Source organism: Oenanthe melanoleuca, chromosome 8 (assembly GCF_029582105.1).
Source record: "Oenanthe melanoleuca isolate GR-GAL-2019-014 chromosome 8, OMel1.0, whole genome shotgun sequence".
NCBI classification, from domain to species: domain Eukaryota; kingdom Metazoa; phylum Chordata; class Aves; order Passeriformes; family Muscicapidae; genus Oenanthe; species Oenanthe melanoleuca.
The window spans coordinates 17,674,348-17,700,362 of record NC_079342.1 but is presented as its reverse complement, the minus strand read 5'-3'; the positions used below and the strand labels follow the sequence as shown (position 1 = coordinate 17,700,362).

At 50.2% G+C, this 26,015-nt stretch overlaps 2 protein-coding genes across 12 annotated transcripts in view; both read right to left on the bottom strand.

Annotated features, from left to right (window-relative positions):
* RPS8 (ribosomal protein S8) overlaps positions 1 to 26,015 on the bottom strand; it is a 301,449-nt gene that overhangs the window by 104,344 nt on the left and 171,090 nt on the right. The gene's annotated exons all lie outside the window — the stretch shown is intronic.
* RNF220 (ring finger protein 220) overlaps positions 1 to 26,015 on the bottom strand; it is a 215,095-nt gene that overhangs the window by 59,804 nt on the left and 129,276 nt on the right. For all 11 annotated transcript variants that reach the window (XM_056497102.1, XM_056497109.1, XM_056497107.1 and 8 more), the window contains 2 exons: positions 21,451 to 21,580; positions 8,252 to 8,297 (listed from right to left, as the gene is read on the bottom strand). In XM_056497102.1, the coding sequence (XP_056353077.1) occupies positions 8,252 to 8,297; positions 21,451 to 21,580 (176 nt within the window). The remainder of the gene's footprint in view (positions 1 to 8,251; positions 8,298 to 21,450; positions 21,581 to 26,015) is intronic.

Genomic DNA, 26,015 nt, shown 5'->3' with positions numbered 1-26,015 from the left:
AGTCCATAGTAGGTAAGTCTAAATTCTACACACAGTGAACTCTAGCAGGAAAATTACTATGGCAGTTTGACAGCATCTAAAGAAACATACACTGAGTGGCAACTGAACTTTATGATTAGAATTCTTTAAGGGAAAATATAATTTAAAATTCTAATTTAAATTATAAATTAGCTACACTAGGCTAAATATAGCCCACTACATTGTGAAAAAATATACACTGGAAATGAAGCTCTGCAGATGTTTGTTTCTGAGAATCAGCTGGCAAGATTTGACAATAAATGACTGCTTGGAGATGTGTGTGTTTGTGAAGGGAAGTGTAGATATCATCTGAATTGGACAGGTCAAGTGTGGTGACAACATTATTAAAAAGCGTAATACATTGGAGAAAGGCAAGTATTCCAGAAATATTTGCCTCTGGGCTGAAATGAAACGTGAAAAAATGTGCATTTTTTTGGAAAGATATGAGAAAGTGGAAAAATGACTCAGCATACAAATGGGTTCAGTCAGCAGCAAGCCATCCCCCAGGCTTGGAGAGCTCTCCATGAGAACAGCACAGCAGGGGCGTGGAGGGAAGGCAGGCTTGGGGTGGCCATGGAGGAGGGCAGTTTGGGATACTGAGTTCAGCCCTGTGGGTATGAGCTGCCAGCCCTGCCATGAGGGCAAGAGGCATGTCCCAGTGTGCAGTGCAGATCTCTGCCATAAAGCACGGCTCTACTGGCTTCAGGGAGATGTGATGTCCTGGAAGGGGTCACAGAGGAGTCACCTGCTAAGGTGCTCAGTTATTTCCTTGGAAAAAACCACTTCTGCCAACTGAGGGCTGTGTTGACCACATCTTGTGGCTGGCTTGCTCCTCAGCTTAGCCCAACAGTGATGCCAGGTACTGTGAGGGCCAGTGGGAGCCCACAGGGCTGAGGGCACCCATCAAGAGCCCAGCCTCCACTTTCCAGGGGACAGATAGGCAGAGCAGGGAACCCCTCTGGCTTCACGTGTTGGCTAAACCCAACTGCTAATGGGCTTTGGTGAACTGCTCATTTATTCCTGGAAAAGCCCTCTGCAGAATTTCTGCAGAGTGCAGACCCCAAGCTCCTGCTGTTGTTTAGTTTCTTTATTTTCTAAATAGAGAGTGAGGACCATTTTTGAATAAGCAGGATTGCACATGTCCTAAAAAGCACAGTGATGAGGCTCAAAGCCTTCAGTTGTGACTCAGAATAGAAGCCCTGACTGCAGCAGTGTTAATGCCCTAATAAGCCAAGCACCCTGGAGCTGGGAGGGTTAAATCTGTTTTGTCTTCCAATGTATTCTAGAAAAGGGGAAAAAATAGCCATCTCCCCATTCCTCTATGACAGACAGACAAACCCTGCCCGCCTCCCGCTCCCCCCTCAGCTTCTGGTAGCTCTAATCCAATATTATTATGTGAAAAATGGTTGGGCTAGCTATGGAGACAGTAAATTAAACGTTATGTATTAGTTTTTAGCGTGTGGTCCTGGGAAGAATGCCGGCCCCATTTATTCCACAAACCTCCTGAGCACCATGGCAATGACCTCTGGAAAAACGCAGGGCTAAACTAATCCCAAAGATGTCAATCTTGAGGCCTCTTCTACATACACTTGCAGTTTAGATTAATAAACTGTCTATTTTTAAATTGTGTGCAAGCACTTCAATTCTAAATACCTTGCCGGCATGTTAAACACAGTGTTAGAGATGCCAAGTCACACTTCCCCTTCACTCTTAGGAAACTTGACTTCATTTGTTTTTCTCATTTCCCTGTGCTGTGTCACTCTTTGCCCCTTGGGCAGCCATGGGGGCAGGCAGGGATGCAGGCTCAGAGGCTAAAGGATTAGAAAAGGCACTCACCATCAGGGTGACTTTCAATCCTGCATTAGGCCAGCCTCTGCCTTCCCAGTTTTGGCCTCTTTTATCCCAGATTGTCGTGTTGAGACTTTTTTCCAATGGCTAAGCAGTGAGGATTCCTGACCAGAGCATACCAAGCCAAGGATTTGCTGTTCCCTGCACCACTCTGCTCTTTCCCACACTGGTCCTGGCAAGCAGGGAAAGGGTAGCGATACAGTTCCCATTCCTCACTCAACTGTGTTGTGGGAAGATGGCTGTGAGGGAAAAGGTGCTCTCCCAGCCCTCATGCACGCCCATGCTGCATGGCAGACCCAAATTCTGGCATCCCAGCCCAAAAACATAGTGCTGGGTGCTCTGTGTGCAGACAGACCTGATATGGAGATGCTCTCTACTGTGGGACCAGGTTCTCCAGCACGGTGGGAGCAAGCCTTGATGCTGAGATGTCCCTTTTCTCTTGGGGAAAGGCCACCAGCCAGCTCATCCATGCCCGACTGCCAGGACATCCCAGCTGCCCTTCAGAGTGTTTCTGAGTGAGGATATTGGGGAAGAGGACCCTCCTCCCTCCCTGGTCTCCCCTCCACAACTCCCACCACCAAAGATGGAGCAAAGGCTGAATGGGAGTGGTGGTGCAGCTTCATATTTCTCCCTCCCCTTTAAATCATCTCTCCATTGGGTAGAGGCACTCTCTGTGGAGGTTATAAACCCTGAGAGGATCAGACTGAGCATTACACCTGGGGCAAGCTAAATAAAAAAAGGTCACTGGCGCTTTTTAAACATGGACAAAAAAGCAGTAAAATGTGTTTGAAAAAAAAAATCTGGCATTAAATCATGACTTTTTGCCTGCCTTGCCTCATTAAAAGTGGCCTTTTGGAAGGTAAAATTATCATTGTAAGTGATAAGATCTTTAAGAAAATAATTCACGGCTCCTTCACCCTTTAATATGATAGCCGCCACCGGCTAATTTTTTTCTTAATGGCAACGAGGCCATCAATCTTGTCCAAGCCCTGTACTCCCTCCTTCCTCCTGGCCCTCCTGCTGGGCAGCCATGGCCCTGCTCAGTGATTCCTTCCTGTCCCTTGGAGCCCAGCTGAGCTGTGCCAAGGAGAAGATGTGTCTGGATGTACAGCTTTGCCCACTTGTGTGCTCAGATCCCGAGGGCACATCAGCCTTGCTCGCGCTGCAAGGCTCACCTTGGCCATTCCCAACATGCTCCATGGACCCTGCAATCCTGCACAGATGGCTGGGAATGTTTCAGCAGCTCACCAGAACTAGGAGCAACACCTAGTGTATGTATATAAATACAGGGGCAGGTTTGGTATGAATCAAGTGTGCATCCTGCAGCCTGGATGTGATCCCAGGCCATGGATCCCAGACCTGCTCCTCCCTCCACGGGCGGAGGAGCTGTGGGCAGTGCTGGGGCAGTGCTGGCAAGGACACACGTGCTGACCGCAGGCCGGCCAGGCGTGGGCGCCGGGCAGCTCGAGGGAGGGATGGGTGTCGGGGTGCAGCCGCCAGCCAGGGAAATGGATGAGAATTGCCGCACACGCCGCCCCCAGCCCGACGCGGCCTCTCGCCGGCAGCCGGGGCAGGAGTCAGCGTGGGGACAGCTCAGCCCGTGGCTCTGACATCCTGCTGCCTCTCAAGGCCAGTCATTTGAGAGTATTAAAGTGCTGGACTCCTGCTTTCTGAGAGCCCTGGAAAAACATAAGGAGTCTATTTTTCTTAAACAATCCATCACAGCTGCTGTCAGCAGAACAAATACCCTAACCCTGCTTTTTATGTATCTATATGGCCTTTTTAAATTTTCTTTTTTCTTTTTTTTTTTTTTTGGCACAAAGTGTTCCCTGCTTGATGCATTCAGCCTTAACTCTGCCGTCTAAATAGGTACTTATCACTTAACATGGAGGTGATGGCTTGACATGTTTTCTGTCTCCTGCCCTTCCCTCCACTGTAGGGAAAACGTCAAAGTGTTGCTAATAGCTGTTATCACTTGGGAACTGTAACCCGAAAGCAATAAGTGATACCAGGGCTTGCTGTGATTTCTCCCCTTAACTCTGCTAGCTGTTTTTTATGTTATTGCTGGAAGATCCCCTACACAAAGATGCTACTATTAGAGCTGAGTTTCCTAGAAGCTTTTGGAGGGTCTACATTTGCTCCCAGGAAAAGTTAGAGGTAAAATTATCTAGTGGCTTTTAGCTGGCAGAGATAAAGGTGGGATGGAGCTGGGGATGAAAGGCTTAAATGTGAGAAGAGTGTGAATGGCAAATAGAAATAATGGTATCAGCAGCTTCTGGCCTTGGCTGTAAAATTCCACTGGTTCACAAGCAGAATAAGCTTACAGAAATGCGAGCTACTAATTAATTTCTGTGCATGTTACAGTGACACCTGGGATTGTAATGGAACTCTGCCTCCTCTTGGAAGAGACATCAGCTACATGGAGGGAAAAGGGGCCCCTTACAGCAGAACTGCCCATCAGCACTCTGGAGATGGAGAGGGAAAGAGGTCTGGTCCAAGTCTGCCCCTCTCTGCTCCTTCTGCCAAATGCAGTGGTTTCTCCTGGTCCAAAGGGAGGGTACAGCTGTTTGGCCTAAGGGGAGTGAGGGGCTTTGTTTGGTCACGGGGTAATTTGTTTCATGGAATAAAACCTGGCAGATATGTGGTTTTGGAGTGACTCTGGTATTCATCACCCCAAACTGCAGGAAGCGCAGCCAGCTAACACTCATCCTACGTAATTTCCTCTCCTTCACATATCCGTGGGCTATTCTCATGTCCCCAGCTTGGCCATAGCTTTGCCACAATACCCAGATTTAGCTTTTTAATCTTTCCTTGTAAATCACAGTTACAGAGGGAGGGAGAACAGATACGGTGAATAACTTTGCCAACCTCCCAGTCTGTCAGTGACACAAGAGAAGGAGTTAAAACCCCAGGGCACTGACACCCATCCCCTGTTCCTACCACCAGACATGATATGAAGAAGTTAAATGACCGTGCTAGAAATTTCATCTCAAGTGAGGCAGCTGGGAAGGGCTTAATACAGACATTCTGTCAAGGTTTAAGGCTCCAAATCTTGCTTGCTTCGAAGCTCTTTTTCCTTGGAGGGCTTTAGTGGTCAAATTTCCCACTAGATGTTGTAATTCTCTCTCAAACTGCTCAGTGAAGCTGTAAAATCACGGGGTGGGTGGGGGAAGCGAAGAGCTCTGGCACTGTGGCTGGGTTCCCAGCTCTGCCGGAGGTCTGGGAGCAGTGTGCTGGCTGCCTGCCCGTGGGCACCCTCCTTGGAGCGGGGTGCACACCTAAACAAACCAGCCTCAGCCATCTGCTGGGTGCTGGGATGGATTTTGTTCGTGGGCACTCGCCTCAGTGTTTGTATCAAGAGCAAGAGCACAACCAGGACTGGAAGTGGGAAAGGCAACTTGCAGCCATGTGTTAGGAAGCAGCAGTGGAAATGCTGTGAGTGAATGCTGAGCCCACCACAAGAGCTGGGATGCTTTGTGGAACACAGTCTCTTCCCCTTCAGTGATCAGTACCAGTGCTTCCACAGGGGATATAAGTTTACCTGTTAGGTGACAGGTAACAGTCTGCAGCCTGAAATACAGGCAGTAGTGAAGTGCTCTTAGATAGCAGGAGGACTTGGGGATGCTGACTTTCCAGTTGCCACTAGGTGCTCAAGGAAGTGGTGCTGGCTGGAGTCCCAGCTTGCAGCCCTTGCTGGCTGTCACTGCCTCAGTCGGCTCTGGTAATAGAAGAATCTGATACAATAATCCTGCATTCATCACATCCCATGTTGAGTGATTGGATTTTCTTTGACATATTGCCATGAAAATTGACCAAGTGCAGTGAGTGACAGCTCTTCAGGGGCAGGGCAGCAGTGAGTGAGGAACATGCATTTACATCTGGGCTTTTACTGTCCAGAGAGATGCTTGCTGGGGCAACTGTGGGGAAGGGGTGGGAAAAGAGCTAGGACACAGAGCATGGGAAGATTAAATCCCCAGTCCCAGCTGCCCCCCAGGAAGAGCCTCAGGCCAGCACATAAGTGGCAATGGTAGTGATGCTCTAGGCATCACTAGGCAAAGGACCTAAATGAGCCCTAAAGTGGAGTTAAAGCCATTGGTGATTACAGAAGTAACTACCAGCCTGCAGTCATCCCAGTTTCTGTGTCCCTGAGTGAAACCAGCTTGTCCTTGTTTGTTTTACCATTGGATGCTCCTGAGGGATGGGGAGGTGCAGCCCCTTGTCCCATTGCTGAGCTGCTGGAGCTGCTGGCCTGTTTGTTGGCAGCAGGAAAAGGACTGGCCAGGAAACATTTCAGCAGTCTCTTTCCACTGTTCCAGAGTGGTACAGATATTCCCTGGAGGTGTCTGCCAAACCTCCAGTGATGCCTGGGTGCCTGGACATGTACTGCAAGCCCACTCTGGGGGTCTGTGCCCCATCCCTCTGCATGGAACTGTATCAGAGGGACTTCACAACCTGATGGGCTAGTCACACCCCATGACGCAAACATGCAGTGGACACAAAGGAAAAGAGCAGCCTTCATCTCCCCACTGCCTTCCTCCTCAATCCCACCTGGTTACAAAGGGGCCTTTAATACCAATCTCAGGTGAAGGTGACAGCACTGTGCCTTCCCATACCACACAGGACTTGTCTCCCAGCAAAAGCCACACAGAAATAATGAATCCTCCTGGGCTGAGAAGCTTTCAAGCTCTCTGAGAAGGGAATGAAAGATTTCCTGATTTCAACCTCTCCCTCCCTGCTCTCCTGGCTTCTTGAAGTTAATGTTCTTAGTCCCAGACGTGATGGGCAAAGGGAAAAGATCCATGTGGTGACAGGGGACGATTGATCTCTTTTACATAGAACAACGCTCCAGTCCCAGTTTAATCCCCTCGCTCAAGGCAAATGGGATTCTTTGTCAATGGAAACTTCAAAAGCCTGGCCCTGCCGTGAGATGGACCTTCTTCTTTATCTGGTCTCTGTCAGTCACTCACTGTGTTTGCCTCCAAACAGCTAATCTGTCTTCCTCGCCGTCCTTCTCCCTCACAGGCGACGTGTTTGGGACTGTTGAGTTATCTACACTGAGGCCTGATGAGGAGAGCACAGGAAGATTTTTGTCCAGATGCTTTATTTTGCTGGTGCCCTTTCCAGCTCCTTCAAGACATCCCAAGGCAGCCTCACACTCTGTGGATTATCAGCAGTGGTGGGTTTGGGGATTCCTCTCTGCTCTGCTTGTTTTCATGGGAGAAATAGATCTCCACTCTCCTCCTAATCTCCCTGGGACAGGGCACAGGATCAAAGTATAGTCATGCAGGAGACAAAGGTGTGGAGCACTATGGAGTATCATTGCAATTTCTTTTTTCTCTTGAAGGGTTTGGAAACTTGTTTGGGTTATTTGGGAGTCATCCCTACCTGCTAGGAATTCAGGTCAGCACAGTGGCTCCCAGGCCTCTCCCTTGGTGAGGCAGACAAGGTGTTGATGTACTTGGCAAGACACCCAATTCCAAGGAGAAAATCTAGAGCTAAAATGTCAGTCTTTGCTTCTGACATCACATGCCAAAAAAAAAAATCACCATAAGCTTCCAGAAAAACCAATGGGGAATGACACTGGAAGTTAATTCTAATAGAACAAGCATGAAGACATCTCCTGTGAGAGGTGCCCTGCACTTGTCTGGAAGCCAGGAGCCTCCCTCTCTTGGACCTGGTCATCAGAAGTGTAGGAGAACCTGAAGCACTTGTCTTTGCCCACCTTGGAAAGGACAGCATGGTTTTCAGAGGCTGTGCAATGCCCTGCAGTGCTCCCTGCCACCCGCTCGCTTGCCCAAGCTCTGGTCTTTCCCATCCCTGTGCCACATGAAGCCCAGCTGACAGCAGATCAGTAAATGATGCCCTTTGCAGTGATGCCATGATGCTCCATGAGTTTTGTATTTCTGCATTCTGAGCCAAGGGGATGGGAGGTGGGTCCTGGAGGGGGTTGAGGCCGAGATGGGGTCTTTCAGTCGTTTGGGCTCCTCCTTGGGTGTGCTTCACTCCCTTGAGGCAGGCCCACTCTCCCCTTCCAAAACCGGCATATGGCTCTGGCTCCAGGAACTCCCACACGTGATTTCCCAGGCTGAGCTCAGGCTGTGTGTGATCAGCTTTCATTAGCTGTCATTAGACACAATCTGGAGTCCCAGAGCCCAGCAGCTCCTTCAGCTCCACAGCTCCTCGGCTGCACAAGGACTGCAGGGACCTGTGCAGGGGCTTGGCTGCTGCAGCCCAGCGGCTTTCCCCAGTGTCACCAGTCCCCGAAGCGTGGCCACCTCCCTGGGAGACATCAAGTAGCAGGACAGGGAGTGGGCTGGGAAGGTGAAGGGGTGTAAAGAGCATTCCCTGGGGGACAGAGAAAATATGCTGAGGTTTGCTCACTTACCTTGGGGGTGCCTGCTGCCATGGCATCCTTCAGGATGGAGCTCTTGCTGCCAAGAGAGAAGAGAACGAGGTCAGTCACAAAACCGGCAGGCAAGGAGGGGAGTGCTTCAAGAGATCTCATAAGGTCAAATAGCAAAGCACATTGTTCCTCTTCCCTGGACCAACAAGAGCCTCCTTACTCTGACTGGAGGGGCATGGGGCAGTGCCAACAATTTCTCCAGCTGTAACAAAATGCTCATACGAGTGGAAGTCCCCAAACCAGCCACATGAGACAAACACCGACTCTCCTCCTGCCTGGGGCTTGCAAAGCTTCTCTCCCAGCACTGGGAAAAAGCAGAGAGCAAGTCTGCAGGGGCACAGGTAAGACAGCCAGGGAGAGGGGCGCAGAGGTGGCAAGCCTTGTGAAGGGTCAGGCACAATGAAAAAAAGAACAGAAAAGCAAAGGAGATTAAATAGGTGTAAGAGCAAGGGAAAAAAGATTTCCTCAGCTCCAGGCACACTGGGGAAGCAGCAGCTCTGCTGGAGGCTGGATGATTTGTTAATTCAGCTTGTTCCCCATTTAGCAGGGAAGGAGGTCCCTACCCGGTGCTCCTCCTCGCCTGCCCTCGCCAGCGGGAGATGCTATAGATTTAATAACACCTTCCCCCCTCCAGACAGGTTAAACTTGAAACAATTACATATCAAAGCCGACATGGCGGGGAGGCCTGCACTGTAATTTTTTGGTTATTAAAGTAATCTCTCTCATGTAAATTCTCCTGCTAACATGCTGCAAACAGCATTAGGAAATAAATTATTTCCCCATGATTCGATTTGTCAATGCAAAGCACCTGCAGCAGGCAAAAGGCTCTTGAAATATGTTGCCAAGCCCAGTGCCTGTGCTTGTAAGCACACACTGGTGGGGCAGCAGGCTCCCAGCTCCCCATAGCCCCGGGGAGATGATAGATGGGTGGGTAGGTGGGTGGAGGGGGGAGGGTAGTGGGGGGAGGCGGGGGCTGGGGAAAGGGGGGGAATGGAATTGTGTTTAATAACAAAATTTGTATGCAAGCCTGCATCCCAGGCTAAGGATGAGTGATCGGCAGCCAGAAAGTATTAAAAAGCCTCGCTAAACAGATGCTGACAATAGAACGAGACATATCAAATCAGATCTACTTCAGAAACATTAATATACACACGCACACACGCCCGCCCGCGCGCGCGCGCCCGGCTCCGCACACCCGCGCTCCTTTCTTCTCAATCACAGCAATATGGGAGACATCAATAAATTTTTATGAGACTTTTAGAAGATCAACACGGTACTAGATGTGACAAAAAAGCAATGTGCCTGTCATGTTCGCTTTGTCGGGGACACTTTAGCCCCAGATGCCGAGCTGCAGTGCCAGCAGGGAAAAATTGAATTTGGCTGGCTTTAATCTGCCTTGATTTGGCAGATGGCTGGGTGTTATGAAATGAGCAGGGATGGAGGAAGAAGGTGTTTTCTCCTGGGGCTATAGCCCCTCTCATCTCCCAGTGCCACTGCCTTTTGCCCGCTGTCCTGAAATGGTGGAAACACACAGTCATCCACTGCCATCCAGTCACCCCAAATGCCACAGCTTTGCTCCCAGCTATGGTTCCTGGGGACCACGGATGGATGGGCTGGGGCCTCACCTCCCACACAGCCCCAGTTCCCTGAGGAAATGTGCTGTGGGATGCCCACCAGGGGTACAGGATGGCCCCTGTGTCCTGTCCCCCAGCTCTGCTCTCCACCCTCAGGAGGTGTCACAGAGTAGAATTAGTTCCTGCTGCCCGCTGAGACACAGCCCTGGCACCGCCTCAAGCCTGTGCAAGAACAAGCACGATGGGAAGGGTTTCCATCTCCTCCCCACCTCCAGCTCTCCCCTGAATTTCTCAATCACATGAAGTGTGAAACAACTTTTTTTTCACTTTTATAATCCAAATGCCTTGTTAAAAAAAACAAAAACGTTTCCTTCCTTTTCTTGTTAAAAGTGTTTAAAATTATTTATTTCCAAGGGAAAGAGGAAGAATATAATTAATTCCTCCTAGAAATGGTGTTAGGGCCAAGAAACTGAAGTTTTCAGAATGAGAGTCTCTCTGGTCAGCCAAAAGATCAAGCCTCTGCTGTTGGGACTGATAAGGAAGGGGACTGCTTTAGATTACTTGGCAGACTTTATTTTATTCTTCATCTGGAGGATTATTAATACTCACCCCTTTTCTCACAATGTAGCTCTACTCTATCGCTAATAAGAGTTTGCAATTTGTTTTTTTTCATATCCAGAGATGGGTTAGGAATAGGCATAAACCCCGGTCATCCAAGCACCCAGACCCTGCAATTTAAGGGTGCTTTTCCCCACCCTACTAAAGACTCCCCTGAATTACAAGGGCTGCAGACCCCTGCACCTCTTAAGAATGCTGGCAGTGGGCTCAGGATCGAAAGGCTGTCAGCAAAGAGAAACCTTCCCCTCCATAAACACCACAGACAAATTAAAAATGGTAAAAGGGAAATCAAGACCTTTAAAGTTCAAACACTTTTCAGTGCCTTTTAAAGTTTTTTTGCTCTAGGCCCTTGCAGACAGCACAATCTTTGGAGACCTTGGGATTCTCTTTAATCACCCAGCCAGGCTGCAGTGGTCTGAAATGATTACACATTTACATAGTAATAACCCCAACACTCCCCACATTATTTCATGGCTAGCATATTTCCACTCAGCGAGTGATCCATGTGTTTTAAATTATAACCTGTACATAGGAAATTAGTTACTAAGTACGATATTCACGGGCTCATCTGACACTTCTAATTAAGGTGATTTACACAGAATTATCTTACGAAATAAAAAAATGGTGTTTTGCTAGCTAATAAAATATAATTACTACCCGCTTTTCTAAGTTACAGTTAGTTTTAATCTATTTGGGGAATTGTTTATCTAGTTCATTACAGCAAAACAACTTCTTTACCTTTTAGGCAACCCCCCCAAAGTACCAAAGAAGAGCAAGGAACACCCTGGGAAGACCCAGTGATTTTGGCAGCCTCCTTCTCTCTCTCCTGAAGGCTTTGCTTCCAAGTGACACGAGTGATACTCACTGGCTCCCTTTCTTGGGGCTGAGACACCAGTTCTGTCAGTGCATTTATGCATCCTCGTGTGTCTGGCTGTCCCCATGGGGACAAAATAAGGCCCCTGCTGTGGTGCTGCCCGAGGGCTCTGCCCAGTGCTGCAACTGCATCACCTGGGAGCAGCACAGCCTGATCCCCACATGCTCCAGGACACTCTGCTCCTTTAGATTAGTGACCATCAGCTTTAAGAAGAACCTTTTCTCTCAGCAAGGCTCTTCACAGTGAAAGCAGGACTCAGGCTACACCAGAAACGCACAGATGTCCTTTAATGCTAGGCACACATTTGGTTAGAAGCATTCCCAAGTACAGCTGAGAATCCCCTCAAGGGGCCTCTAGGGGCTGTTCAGGCCCAGTGCTTCTGTCATGATTTCCCAAAGGGAAGCTCAGCAAGCCAAATTTGTGCCCTCCTTATCCACAGTCTTGGGGTTTCCTCTACCCCTGCCATGGTTGCTATTACACACAATGACCTTCAAAGCCTATTTACTTTGTTATGGTCCTGCCTTTTGGGGTGTGCTTGAAATGGGAAATAAAAAGGCAATACACAAGGAGCAGTCCCTTATCACCCCTATGAATGGAAGCTGCTGCATCTTCCCACAGGGAAAAATCAGGTAATTAGCTGAAGGTTCAGTTCCCTGAGCTCAGGCAGCTTCAGTTGTTTCTGCTTATCCCTGGAGGACATTGAACCAGTAAGGAGCAGGTAAGACAGCTGCTGCCATGCAGACAGAGTCTTCCAGCCCTGCCACTCTTCTACAGAATCCCTTCTCCCTGTTTGATAAGCATCAGCCTGTGCAGCTCCTACATGAGATCTGCAAAACCAAAAGATTTCTACAGGCTTCGGCCAGTAGATGTATTTCATCAAAAATAAACAAAAAAACCCAATTGAAAACAGTTTATTTTTAGCTGTAGGACTTGTGGCTTGAACATGCAGCCTTGGGATGGGAGCCCTGGCAGCAGAGAAAGCCTCCGGCAGAGCCATGTGGATGGCAACGCCAGTGTAATGGAGCAGTCGCTGGGTAGAGAGGGAATTGGATTTTTGTAAATGCCAGTTTATATAAGTGGAAGTGTCACTTGATGCTTAAATAAGGAAATGGGAGTTTGATTTTACACCTACTGCAGGTGACAGCCTTCAGCATGGCCAGGTGAGATCTGTGCCATCACAGGAAGCACACTGAGATTTTTAACCTGCTGTGGCTCCCCCAGTGGCACCTGCATCCCATGATAGGAAAAGGGACTGAGTGGTGGTAAAAAATTCCCAAAGAGGCTGCAATCAGGGCTAGAAATGTTCTACACCTACAGTGCCAGACATGCTTCCCACATGCTCCCCCAGTCAGTATTTGTGAGACCTCAGTGACCAACAGTCTGTTGTGACAAATCTGACCCAGGGAGCAGTCACCCACCTCCCCCAAAGAGATGAAATGCAGCAGAATCATAAAACTCTGTGGCATGACCTGACCACACCAAAATCCCTTATTTGCTCTGTCCTATTCACATCCCCAGCTCTTTCTGCCCTGCTGGGTTTTACTTTATCAATCTCTGGTACTCCATGTCCCTGCTCAGAGTGGATAACAGATCTCTGGGTGAGGATGGTCCATGTATGTAGGGCCAAACAGGAGACCATGGCTGGGGGTAATTTCATTTCTCTCCCACTATTTGAAAAGGAGGTGTCTGGAAAAATAAAAAGGAAAATCAGAGGGAAAGGTCATGCATTAGATTGATTTGGGGGGCTTTTTGCTACCATGGCTATAATGACTGTTTAATTATTCCCAGCTCATGTGGCAGTTCAGAAGAGGCTCTGCAGAAGACATGCATTGCTCCAGGGCAAATAACTGACCGGAGATTTATTTCTCACCCTTGGGTTTCCACACACCCCGTCCCAGGCCTCCTGCTGCCCTGAGAGTTAGCAGCAGAGAAAAGCTTTGCCCTCCAGAGTTCCGAACCTCAGCCTTCAAATCCATACCTTAGAGTAAAGAATGGACTGTAGGACAGGCAATTTAAGGAGTGTTCATAGCCTTTTTAGGGCACTGCATGAGCAAGGGAAAACATGACCCACACATTTTTTCACTTGCTGTGCTACCCTGGAAGTTCTGACCCATGAGAAGTGCTTCTCACCCACAGATCATGGACAGCAGCATCTGCCTTCCCTGGGATCTGTCATGGAGGAGAGGAACAGGGCATCTCTAAGCAGGGCAGGCAGCTGCCTGTCTTGTGCTTTCTCTATAGCGAAAGCCATGGGTGAAAGGTCCAGACTGCTGTCATTGCCACCCTCTAAATGCACCGGAGGAAGCTGGAGGGTTTCTCTCTCCTTTCTGTCCATGATTAATCTGCCACAGTGAGGGGCAGAGACACAAATCAGAGGAGGAATGAAAGAGGATAAATCCATGGTATCAGCAGCACCACATTGGCTAGATAATAAACAGACTCTTCTCCTCATAAATTTCTCTCCATTCCCACATGTTTCCCCGCCATCAACACTGGCACACCCTGGAGCTGGACTGCTCCTGGCCTTTCTGGTGCCCTGGCTGGTGGGAAGAGCTGTGGCCTTGCCAGGGAACCTGGGACCCTGCACCTGGTCTGCCATCCTTCACTGCCTGCACAGACTGGGGTGCAGCAGGAGCACCAGCTGGCACAATGGAGCCCCATGCAAGCTCACTGGCGTTTAGAGGATGCATGGGACAACAGAGGTGACTGTGGCTAGGTGATCCATATCAGCACATGGAGTGGGTGGGAGAAGCTCTAGAGACACAAAGCACGCTTCAGTTTACTTGGTAGTTTCACACTCTGTCTCAGTACCCCAGGGCAGCTTGTTCTCACTGCTACAACACCACTCTGCTGACCTTACTCCTCATTGTGGAAGGAGCAAACTGCCCACTTCTCCACACCCCACACAGGGATGTGACCCTGTTAGCTGCCTTGTGTTGACAGGTGGTCATGGACTTGCTCAGGGATCACCAAGAAGCTGACACCTCCAGGCAATTTTAATTTAGATCTGACAGGAGTCAAACTGCTGGAGAAAGCTTCAGGTGATACCACCCAGCTGGAGATGCATCTGTGCCTGAAACTGGACACCCCTGACTCCAGAGGATGAACACTACAGCCGTGGGAGGCATGGAATACCCCATTGCTGCTGTGGGGCAGGACCCTCTCCTCAAGGGAACTGTGGCAGAATAGGATGTGAAAACCCGTTCTGTGTCCCTAGAGCAGCTCCCGAGCTCCAGCCTGTCCCTGCAGCCTGGTTTTGCTGGTGAACACTGGCTGCAGTACAACCATGGAGGACTCACACCCAGGAGGAGCACTCATGAGGAGACATCACAGGCAATTAACTGCTTGGCTGAACCCTCGGGGGACACCAGAGCCCTTTGGGAAAGCCCCGGGAGCACTGGGAGAGCACAGCCAGGGAGAGGGTGCTGCAGGAGGGACACCCAGTCCCACTGCAAAGCATGCTCAGGCACTTAATAGCACCTGTCCCCAGCATCTCCCGGCCTGGATTTATGCCTTGAAGGGTCACCTCTGGCGAGACTCTAATAACACGACTTTATTAGCTTTCTTGTTCCTTCCTTAAGATACAGTAGCAAGGGGGGAGGAGGGCAGCAGCACCTCGGGAAAGAGCGGGGGTCGGACGGATGGGAACAGCTGCCCTCGCAGTTCCCCTTCTCTGTGACAAGGGGGAGAGGGAGAAAAATGATGCTCCCTCGAAATTTATCATGCACCCAATTACAATGTTAATTGGCAAGTCCCAGAAATCAATTAATTCGCAAATTTTTTTCAATTAAAAATTAAGATAAATCATAAAACGTTATTAAGCAAAGGCCAAACTCCATGAACTTTTTTTTTTGTAGGCATCTGGTTTTTTTTTTTAATTTAAATAAAAAAAAGAGCTGTGTTGCCAAAGCCTGATGCCCTTGAGTGCCTTTGCTGAAGCACAGGGGGCTGTCATCAGCAGGACTGGGCTGAAGACAGATAAAAAAATATCGACCAGTCGGACACACTGCTTCTGCTTTATTGATCAGGCGGGAATTTAACTTGCTGTGCATATCCACCGTGTCAGCAAGGGCCACGGGCGAAATTAAAAGTACTTGGCTTGGAGATGTCGCCTTGATACCGGGGGGTGGGGAGAGATGGAGGGAGGGGGAAGAAGAGGGGGAGAAAGGGAAGAAAAGAAAAGAAGGTGGAAAGAAAAGAGGGAAAAAGAAGGAAGAGACAGGGATGAGTTGAGGAGCAGAAGGTTGCAATGCCTGCTTGCAATCTCACTTGTTGGTCAGGGCTCCTTCCTCTCTCTGGAGAGCCTGCAGGTGTCTACTGCATGCAAGAAAAGGGAATCATGTATTCCAACAGAGCCTTGGAAAAAATCCCTCTCACTCAAAACCATTCCTAACATCTCTCATGGAGAGGATGGGGGACCTGCAGCATTTGCTGCCCAAGAAGTCTAGGGAAGTACCTGGTCATCAAGTTAAAGTCCCCAGGCATAAATCAAGGAGATCTGAGGCGAGAGCCATGACCCTGATGTGACACATGGCAACAGAGCTAATTCGGGTTTTACACACTCTATTTATCCTGCTGGGCCTGGCAGCACAGCCACTCGCCCTTCCCACAGCAGCCACCCACACTGGCCCTGAGAAGGTCTCCTCTGAAGGTCCTTTGGGACAACACAGCACTTGGCAGATCCCACAGAAATGAAGCTAACACTTCCCTGGGGCAGTATAAGGAGCATTTGTGTTTAAACAAAGGGTTCCCTGAGCAGGAGAGGGGTGTGAGCCACATCTCATAACCTGCTCTGGGTCCTTATTGTGACCAGAAGCTACAGACCAAGCCCCAGTCATTTCAGCACACAGCAACCACAGGGATGATGTGCTTGCCCACTTGCTCATTTGGAGTCTCCAGTGCAGACTCTGAGGGGATAGCACGGGACGAATTTAATCAGAAAGACCATGAAACATTGGGAAAGCAACCTGTGAAAGATGTAAAAAGCAGGATGCATCTCCATAGGTCTGGAGACATCTCTCAAGAACAGTCAACTTGCCTTGTGACCAGTTTATCTCCCAAGGTCCCATAGCCTTTGTGTTTCAGCTATATTGCCAGTTTCCTCATTATTTCTTAACCCAATGGGCCCAGAGCTGCCCCTGTCCCCTGAGAAGAGCTACTGCTGTGCCTCTCTCCATAAAGAAACCTGGAGCTGAAGCTTCTCATAGCAGGATGACAATACTGTGCAGTGCCAGGAACTGAGGAAAAACTTTCTGCTTCTATCCCGGCTGCAAAAGATTAAGAACAGTGGGAGGAAAAGAGTATGTGTGCAAACAAGGGAGAGGAAGCTTCAGATGGAACCCAAAGGAAGACTTCAGCCTGGGCAGAGGTGCACTGAATCCTGCTGCAGGAGCTGGAGCACCGTAGTCCTGTGGTTGGCTCTTTTCCTCTGACATGAATCAAAGCTGTCTCCAAAAGTCAAGCTAAATCCCCCATCTGGCTACTTCACCTGCTTTGACACAGGCCTTCCCACTGCATCTTACTCTGCCCTCCTTTGCCTGACACTATTTGGTTCTTTGTGACAGCATCTTTGAGGTCACAGAAAACAGCCTGCAGCACTTTGCATTCGCACCAAGGCGCGAGACCCCGGTGCCCTCTGTGCTCCGGGAAATGCTTCGTAATCACAGAGGCAGAAGAGAAATTATTCCTGGACACACAGAAAGGTCATTAGGGGAAATCAGTAGCTCCTGAGATGCTGGATGTGCAGGGATGTGTCTCCATGCCCCCAGCAGAATGGCAAGGAGCAGTGAGAGCTGCTGGCCCAGGCTGGGAGCAGCCAACAGGTGGGCACAGGCTTTGTAACACAAACATGCTCAGAATACTTGCTGACTGCAAAGGAAAAAAGAAAGAAAAGTGAATGAGGGGAGAGTTTACACAGCCATGGGGCACTTTGGGAACATCATCACTCTCACTGCTCCACCCTCTGGACAACTCTCCCGCTATATTGATACACCTCATCCATTTTGGGGAGGTGAAATCCCAGCTCTGAAGCATAGTTTTGCTCTGGTAATGCAGGGGAGAATCTGGCAGCTGTCACACGGTGAAATAAAAACACCCCCAAATATTTTTTTTAAAAGAGCATTGTGTATTCAAGAACATATTGTTATGCTATTAAAACCACTGCATCCAAAGGCACATTCCCAACATTCAAACTGCTGAACTCAGCAACTGTAATATTTGCAATGTGACTTCCTAAGGCTTTTTAAGTGGCCAATAAATGTCTCTTCTCCAAACTGTAGGAAGAATCATTGTGGAGCATCAGCTGAGGGTGGCTCTACAGCTCTTACTTCCTCCTTCTGAACTCAAAGTCATCTTTCCTCCCACCCTGAAATCAAACCAGAGCCCCAAACCAGTCCTTCTCCACCCAGCCTCCCCTCCATCAGCAGTGCTCTGTGGTCACTGCCTGGGGATGGCAGGCAGGGATTAAGGGTCCTGCTGCACACTGCCACCTCTGCTCACAGTATTTACCCGGGTGACACACGCAGCAGTGCACACAGGGATGTGAGTGTGTGTCCTGAGGGACATCCCTGGGTGCTGCTCTAGAATGCTGTGCCCACCTGCACTCCATAGGTAGTTCTAGGCTGGGGAAATGCAGCTGCAGCCAGAGCACCAGCTGAAGCTTGGAGCTGGGGCCACTGACAGCTCCAAAGTCTCACATTTCAGTGTGCTTTACTGCGAGCCTTTAACACGGATGAGGTGTAAAACAAGTGAATATATATTGAGTGAGGATAGGAGACTCTCATCCAGATCAGCTTCATGCATACAAACCAGGAATATTCATGTATTCTGCATCAACCAGCCTAGCTGAGGCACAGGGCATAGACATATACAAAGGGCTGCTTTTATTATTTCTTATTTTTACCTTGGGTGGCACTTAGCTGCTCAGATAGGCACTTTTTGCTCTCTGACTGTACAGACAGAGCAAGGAGAGCATCCTTTCTGCCCATCATCATGGGTCCACCCCTCACCTGCCTCCCACTCTGCTGCTTTGAGCCTGTGCTCTGCAAAGGTGAGCTCCAAGGTAATTTCTCTTTGGAGGAGGAATATCAAGAATCTTGCCTGGCAAGAGTTAAACCCCGTAAAACCAAGGCTTGTAGTTTTGTTTTCTTTCAATTTATACCCTTCACTTAAAGGGGGGGCAGGTGGGGAGGGAAAGAGGGGGAGAAAAAAGAAAGCCAGGTGACATATTCTAAGAAGGAGCACCGAAAACGTGTTAAGCACTTCAAAATCTCATATATTCAATCGGCCTCTGGCAAGACATCTGCCTAATGTTAGCGCTTAAATATCCTTTTCCATTTTACATGCATTCAAGTCTCATTTGAGCGAAATGAAACGGTATTATTAAAGGGAGATTTTGCACAAATGGCCTGAATTTGACATGTCAAGTTCAATGAGGCTGTTACATATGTAACACCAAAAAGGGCTCCGAGGCTGCCGGCTCTTGAAACAGCGCCAGTGGCTCAGAAATGAAATTTGCATTCAGAGAGCCCTGCTTCTCTGCGTGGAGCTGTGCACAAGGCTCGGTTAGACCCACACGGGGTGGAGGAGCTGTGGGGTGAGCACAAGCAGGTCTCTCCCTATGCTCTGGGAGACTGGACACACCAAGAAGGCAGCAGAACTAGAAACCCAGGCACCTCATTCCCACTCAAGACAGCTTTTTCAAGGGAAAGCTGGACCCTGAGCCAGGGTTGGAACCTCCTGAGGGATGTTCATCACTGGTCCAACAGCTGGTTTTTGTCCCTGGTACATGCCCAGAACTCCCTAGGCATGGGTGGGTGCTGCCCTGCTGCCAGCATGGCTCCTCCTGCCTCGCTGCATGATGCCCAAGCTGGGCTGACCTTGAGATGTCCCTGTCCTGAGGCCAGGATGGTCACGTCAGTACTGCCCATGGGGTGAAAGAGCACCATCCCTGTTTCTGGGGGATAGCAAACCCCATCCCCACCAGATGAAAAAAGAGTTTGTTGGAGTGGGTGAGTTGCTTGTGGTGATCTGGGACCATGGGTAGCATCACCCAGGTGGTGCCTACAGCTTCCTTGTATCTCAGCCCCAAGAAGCTCCTGTGGTCACCTGGAGAAATCTCTTTTCCAGAGAGCTGATCCAGTGCCCACCAAGCCTCCAGTGCTGTAGGCTCAGTGGGCAGGTGGGGATCTGCCTTCTTAACCCCAAGCACAGGAAATCTATGATTTTGTTGCAAATCATTAAGGTTTATTAAAACTTAACACCACAAGCCATGATTGGCTGCATCCTCTTTAAATTAAAAAAAAAAAAGCCCTTGGAAAGCAGCCCCCTGGTTTGCTTCTCCCCATCAGACTGATAAGTAGCAGCTGCTCGGCCATTTCGGTAACAAGTCGGTATTGGCAGGGAGCGGCCAGGGCTGCTGGTGCCCGTCACGTTTATAGGCCTACATTTTATTTTTATGTTTATTGGGTTATTTGAGATCATTATTAGTTTCTCTCTTCTCTTGTTGATGTGTTGTTGCTCCTGGCTTCTCCGGGCAGGAAAGGTGGGGGAATGGGAAATGGAGCAACCCACTATAGTGAGCTGGCTGCTGGGGGTGGGCAGTGCATGGGACTTCAACCCCTCACACCCTGCTGCCTGCTCATCCTGCCTGCTATTCCTGCCCTTCCTGCCTGCTGCTGCTGCCGGTCCCTGCCTCGGTTTGCTCTGGGGCTGGGGGAGCCCATCCCTATGCGGATCTGCTGTGTTACAGATTAGCCTCCATCGCCTGAATCCATCGCCTGGATTGAACGTTATCTATCACACTGCGGAGGGAGTCGTTATTTAATAATTAATAAAGACCTCTGATTCTTCCTCGCTGCCTGCGTGGCTGAGTGGAGCAGGCCAGAGAAGCGAGGGCAAGCCAGGGAGAGCTGTCTCCTCTCTAACTGCTGCTGTTATTTAAAGGAATAATGCCATTCTTTTTCATTTGTCAGCTGGCCCACAATGGCCCTTGTCACGCTTTATGATTTAGGGTTTCCTTTCCTTTCCCATTAAACGCCACCTTCCCATCACCACTTCGCGCCAGCCAGCCTCTGCTCCTGGCTTGCAGTTTCAGTTTCACTCTGATATTGGCCCAACTTCTTTGATGGGCTCCTCCGAGCACTAATTGCTTCTGTTCATTTAAACCTGTTCACTAATTTGCAGTGGCCCTTTATTAAGTTGGATGTGGCCCAAATTACACCATAAATTACACTTGCAAGGGGACTGGGTGTCGCGGGGAATAAATGTGCTGCCTGTTCCCTGCTTCCCCCCTTCCCTATCTTCCTGTGCAACATGCAGGGGACATGGGCCTCAGCCTGAGGGTGTGGGTGCTGAAACTGGGGTATCTCAACCCAGATCCATTCTGGGAGGTTTCTCTTTCTCTAACTAAAGCTCCCTCCTGCTCCCTCCATCTGCAACGGATATTGCTGAATCCAAGAAGGTCCAAGCCAAGCAGGGATGGATTCTGCATCCTCTACACTGTGCACAGCCATGTGCACCCCTCACCCTGGTACACACACACACACATGCTGTCCCTCCTCTCCTACCACCTGGTGATGTAACTTTGCTTCTAGGAGGCAGTTTGATTCCTTTCCTCACCTTTTAATGACCGGAGAATTCATTAATAATTGAAATAAACACGCTCTTTCCCAAGGCTGCTGACTTTTATTAAGGCAGGGGCAGGGATCTGCCAACCCTTGGCTGCAGCCATTTCCTAAATAACTGCTAGCAGTTAAAAGGCAATTATTTTTTTTTAAATAGGTGACTTTTTTGTACTGGGGGTAGCAGAAGGGAGCTGAAGGCAGCTGAGGAGCAGTGTGCACCAATGCTGCAGGGTTGCTCCATCATGGGATGTCAGCAACATGAGAATTGCTCACTGAACACATGTCCCTGGGGAAAGGGATGTCTGTGACCTCCAGGAGGCATTTCTGCCTGACTTTACCACCCCAGTGAACTCCAGGGAAATGTTTCTGCCCCACTGACTAGCACCAGATCTCCCACATCTTGTAGCTGTGGGTACCACCATCTTCTCTGCCACATGCAGGTGCCCCAGCTGAGTCACCAGGGATGCTGGTAGACCCCAGGGAGCTGCTTACCTGATGTTCAGCTGCGTGAGCTTCTCCAGCTCCTGCTCCATGTGCTCCTGCAACTCCCCAGGGCGAAGAAGGACCTGGCAGATGGGGCAGATCGGAGCCTGGCTGTCAAACAAAGTTGCTTTCTTTTTGCCTGTGAGAACGAAAATAAGGGAAAAAGCTTTAGCTCAGATCAGCTGCCATCAGTATCATCTGTGCTCTGCTTTGGTTCCTGTCCTAGCACAGGACTTAAATCCAGGGATTTTCTCATGGTATAGCGCTAATTCTTTCCCATCCTACAATCCCTGGGGCAGGGATTGGCTCTCTTCTGCAGTAGCACAGCAACTGGCATCCCAAACCTCGCTGCGGGCACTCCAGTCTTGAGGGAGAGCAGCAACAGCCACATTCAGGAAGTGACCCTGTGCAAACCCAGCTTCCCACTTGAGGTGGGAAAATGATATGACTTGGAGTAGATGGATGACACAACGCTGCTCACTGTTCCTATTAACTCATTATAAAGAGCCATCTTCATCCTCCTTGACACTCCTGAAGCTGGCTGGGTCAGGATGACCCTCTCGATGAAGGGCAGAGTAAATCTCCATGGGCACACAGTGTTGGAGGCAGAGGAGAACCCATGGCATGAGGCTGTGGATGTGCTAGGGAGCAGGTCTAGATGCTCACCCAGGATTGCTCACCCTGTCCCAAGGCTGGGCTGGGGCCCTTTGTCCTCCCTGAACCACCAGCTGCTCCAGACCCCACAGCTGCTGGAGTTCTGGGCCCCTGGGGCTGTGTCATCCCTGGGTGAGATTTGAGGCTGCCCATGTACCCTAATCCCTAGCTGGGTTGAGTCTCTGGGGCAGATCTGCAAGCAAACAGATTTCCTCACACCCTCTTTACTCTCAATCCTGTCTTCTGCTTCCCTGCCCAGCCATATCTCCCTGGTTCACTCCCTGCTCTGAAGCCAATTTCTTCCAGCTCAGAAACTTTATTGCCCGCTCTGTAAGGAATATACAGCATCTATTTAACATAAAATAAAACTCTAAAGCAAACAATGAAGTTCCCATAAAAGAGGGAAGCCCGCGGGTCCCCAGGCCCCTCTCCCAGCTGTACTAGCAGCTCTGCTCATGAGAGGGCGTGCGGAGCCTGGCTCAGATGGCTCTGGCAGGGAGAAACGTGCTTTATAGCTGCCTGTTGTCATCCAACGTGAACCCTCCTGCTGGATTATTTATTTATGTATTAGACGTGGATCAAATTGGTTAAATCCGAGTGAGAGGCAGTAATGCACAATAAAGCAGCCAATGCTGGATACGAGGGGGCTGCCTGCAATGTGGCCTTCCAATCAGGAGCCAAAAGGTGCCATTTTATGGTTCCTAATGATGGCAGAATCCAGTTAAATGAATCCCCATTAAAGGAATGGACCTTCTCAAAGGGTAAAACATTGGTGTGAGCAGCTTTACTGGGTCCCTGCTTCTCCCTGTATAACTGCTTGGCACAAGCATCTAACAAGAGAAAGGGTCTGAAATAAGTTTGAGAGTCTCCTTGGCTTATCTTTGCCCTCCAGCAGGACCAAGTGAACATGCCTGGTGGAAGCAGGGCTGTCACTGAGATATTACTTGCCCTTCAGCACCTCTATAGAAGATGGGAGAAACTGAGGCATAAGGAGCTAGTTGGGGCAGGCCAGTGCCAAGGGTGCATTCCCTACATTCCCAGCTTCCCTTTCCACTGGGAACTCTCCCATTTGCAGAGCCAGGAGGAAAACCCCCCCGGCCCCTCTTCTGGACTTGGGCCACCCCCAGAGGCTCCCAGGCAGATCCCAGGTGCCTTGGCCCCTCATTCCCACCACCCTTCTGCCAGGGAGGACACACTTTTTATTGGCAGCATGCAGCCCATGCAACTTGGAACATCTTCCTCTCTCCTCCTTCCCTCATGTTTAAATAATGCCCAGAATCCAACTCAAACCCAAACACACAGCTCCTGCTGACCCTTGCGGGAAAGGTCGGCATTTCAGTAATTCCACCTTCCTCTTGGAGCTTTTCCACTTTTGTCTAGTGGGGGCCCAAAATAGCCCAGGAGCGTCCCCGACCACCTGCTATTTATAACCCCAACTTCACAGCAAAACAATGGAGCTGTCTGAGTCTCCCTCCCAAAATAAACAGGCAGCCTTTGAGCGGACGGGAAATCCTGCTGGATCCCCGCTGTGGGGTGTACAGATGGATGGGTAAACAGGCTGCCCTCCGCCCTACTGCACTGCATCCCTGCTCCTGGCCCAGGCCACCACCGTGGGGCCCACGAGCCCCCATGGCCACACACAGCTTTGGCTGCTGGGGCTGGGATGCTCTCAACAGCACCTAAGGGTGGAGCAGAGGTTGAGCTTCCCCATGTCTCTGCTCTTTGGGGAGCCCAGAGCTATTTCTTTGCTGGAGGAGGTCATGGGACTGTCCCAGACCACAGCACTAGGATTGGAAGCCTTGGATCAGGATGCATAGTCAAGGTCCCCTGCTGGGGACCAGCTGATACACCAGAATGGTGGGATATTTAACCTCCTCCAGCCCTTGTGCCCTGCTTGTTCTCTGGCACTCTTCCAGGGGGTGCATGTTCCTAAGCCATTGGATTTCAATGGCTGGGGCAATCAGGTGGGATCTGAGGTCATGGGAAGAAACCTTGCTGTCTCCCATGGCTGCTCCCAACCCCAGCCCAGGCCAGCAGAGAAATGAGCAGCACTGGCCTTACTCATCAGCTACACCAGTGATACGGTGATGAATATGTGCCAAGGAAGGATGTGACAGCTGCCACTCCGCATCCCCATGATAGCTGGGGAAGATCCCCAGCTCTGGTGAGCACAGGAGGCCGGTGCTTGCACTGAAACAAGGGCTTCCAGAGGGGCAGAGAACAGGAGCCCAGACATACAGCCAGCTCCCTGACATACAGATTGCAAAGCAGGAGACAGAAGGAGCCCCAGCTCCTGGCCCAGGGGTCTGACAGCTGCACTTTCACAGGGGCAGGGCTAAGTGCAACTGACAGGCAGAAAGGAGGGATCCTCTCCTGTGCTAGGACACCCACGCAAGCCTCCCCAGGTCTCTGGAACCCGCTGCATGCCTGCAGTGCAACAGAGGCTTCTCCTGGAAAGTGTCCCCCCAAATCAGCAGCATCCACATCTGCAGCATGCCCAGAGCCTGGCACACACCCACGCTGTGGTGTCTTGCTCCAGGCAATGGTACCCATCTCCATGGTGTAGGATGCTGGGTTGTGAGGATAGGGAGAAGATGGGCATGGCAGGTCCTCAGGCTTTGTTTGTGAATGCCAGGGTGGAGAAGGATACTTACATCCCACCTCTCCTTTCCAGAGCAGGGACATCCTGATATTCAGGAGCAAACAAAGGACTCTGCATCACGTGTGTGGCTGGACCGTGCTGGGGTGTAAGTGCTTACTCCTCTGGACGGAGCAGAGGGCATTGATCTGCCCAGGGCAGAACAAAGGGCCCATATCCCTGAGCGGGAGGGACCTACGCCTGCTCCCTGCTTGTCCTTCCCTGCCCTGTGCCAAACCCGCTCCTGGGAGACACTGAATGGCTCTTTTCAGGCTTTTGTTTTTTGGCAGCTGTGTTTTTGTTTTCTCTGCCCCTCTCTCTCCCCTTCACTCTCTGGTTACTCGGTAGGCTCGGCTCCAGTGTTTACCCTCCGCGGCTCTGCCGTGCTTCCCTCGCTGCCGACCCCCCGCTCGCCAGCGCCAGAGAGATGAAAAGGCAAAGCCTCGGTGCTCCCGCTGTTTGCACGGTCTCCTGGGCTCCGCGGAAATGTTTAACTCCAAGTGTTGAAACCCAATATTTCCTGCTCTGAAAGCAGAGTGTGGAGGAATTTGTCCACAGGCTCTTTCAGAGGGCATCTGCAGATGGATCGCAGCCCAGGTAGGGACTGGACCAAACCCTCCTGATCCCACTGGGGACAGAGGGCTGGATCCTTCATCCAGTTACACTGATACGGAGCCAAGATAATTCCTTTGGGAAAGGTCTGATTCACTGCAAAGCAGCTGTTAATGGGACCTGGGCTCCAGGCTGGGAGCTGGGCTCAGGTTCTGGGGACACAAGCACGATATTGAAGAGGCATGGAGCCATGAAGTCATCCCTGCTCCTGCCCTGCACCTGTGCCCTGACAGCACTGCAGGGCAGGTGTGTGTCACTCGGAAGGCAGAGCTTTCCCTCACAAGCATAATGCGAACTACTGTTTTGGAGAGCACTTAAGTGAAAAAAAACCAAGGCACCCAGCCCACCAACAGTGCTGACAGCACAGGGTGTATACAGCTACTCACCACTTACACAGTGCAGAGTAAACAATGCTCCCAAGTCACTCAATGAGCAAAGTTTACAAGGCATGAGGGCTCACTCTGCACAGGAGCTCAGCAAGTTGCCAAATGAATGAAATTAATTGTCTTATAAATCCACTGCTCATCTGCACAGATGCACACTCAGGTGCCTCCCCAGGAACTGCTGCCGAAGGTGGCACAGGCAGTGCCACCTGCACCTCCCCACACTGTCCTTCCTTGTGACCAGCTGAAGCCTGCTCCCATGAGGACCAGCTCTTCAGTCCCAACTC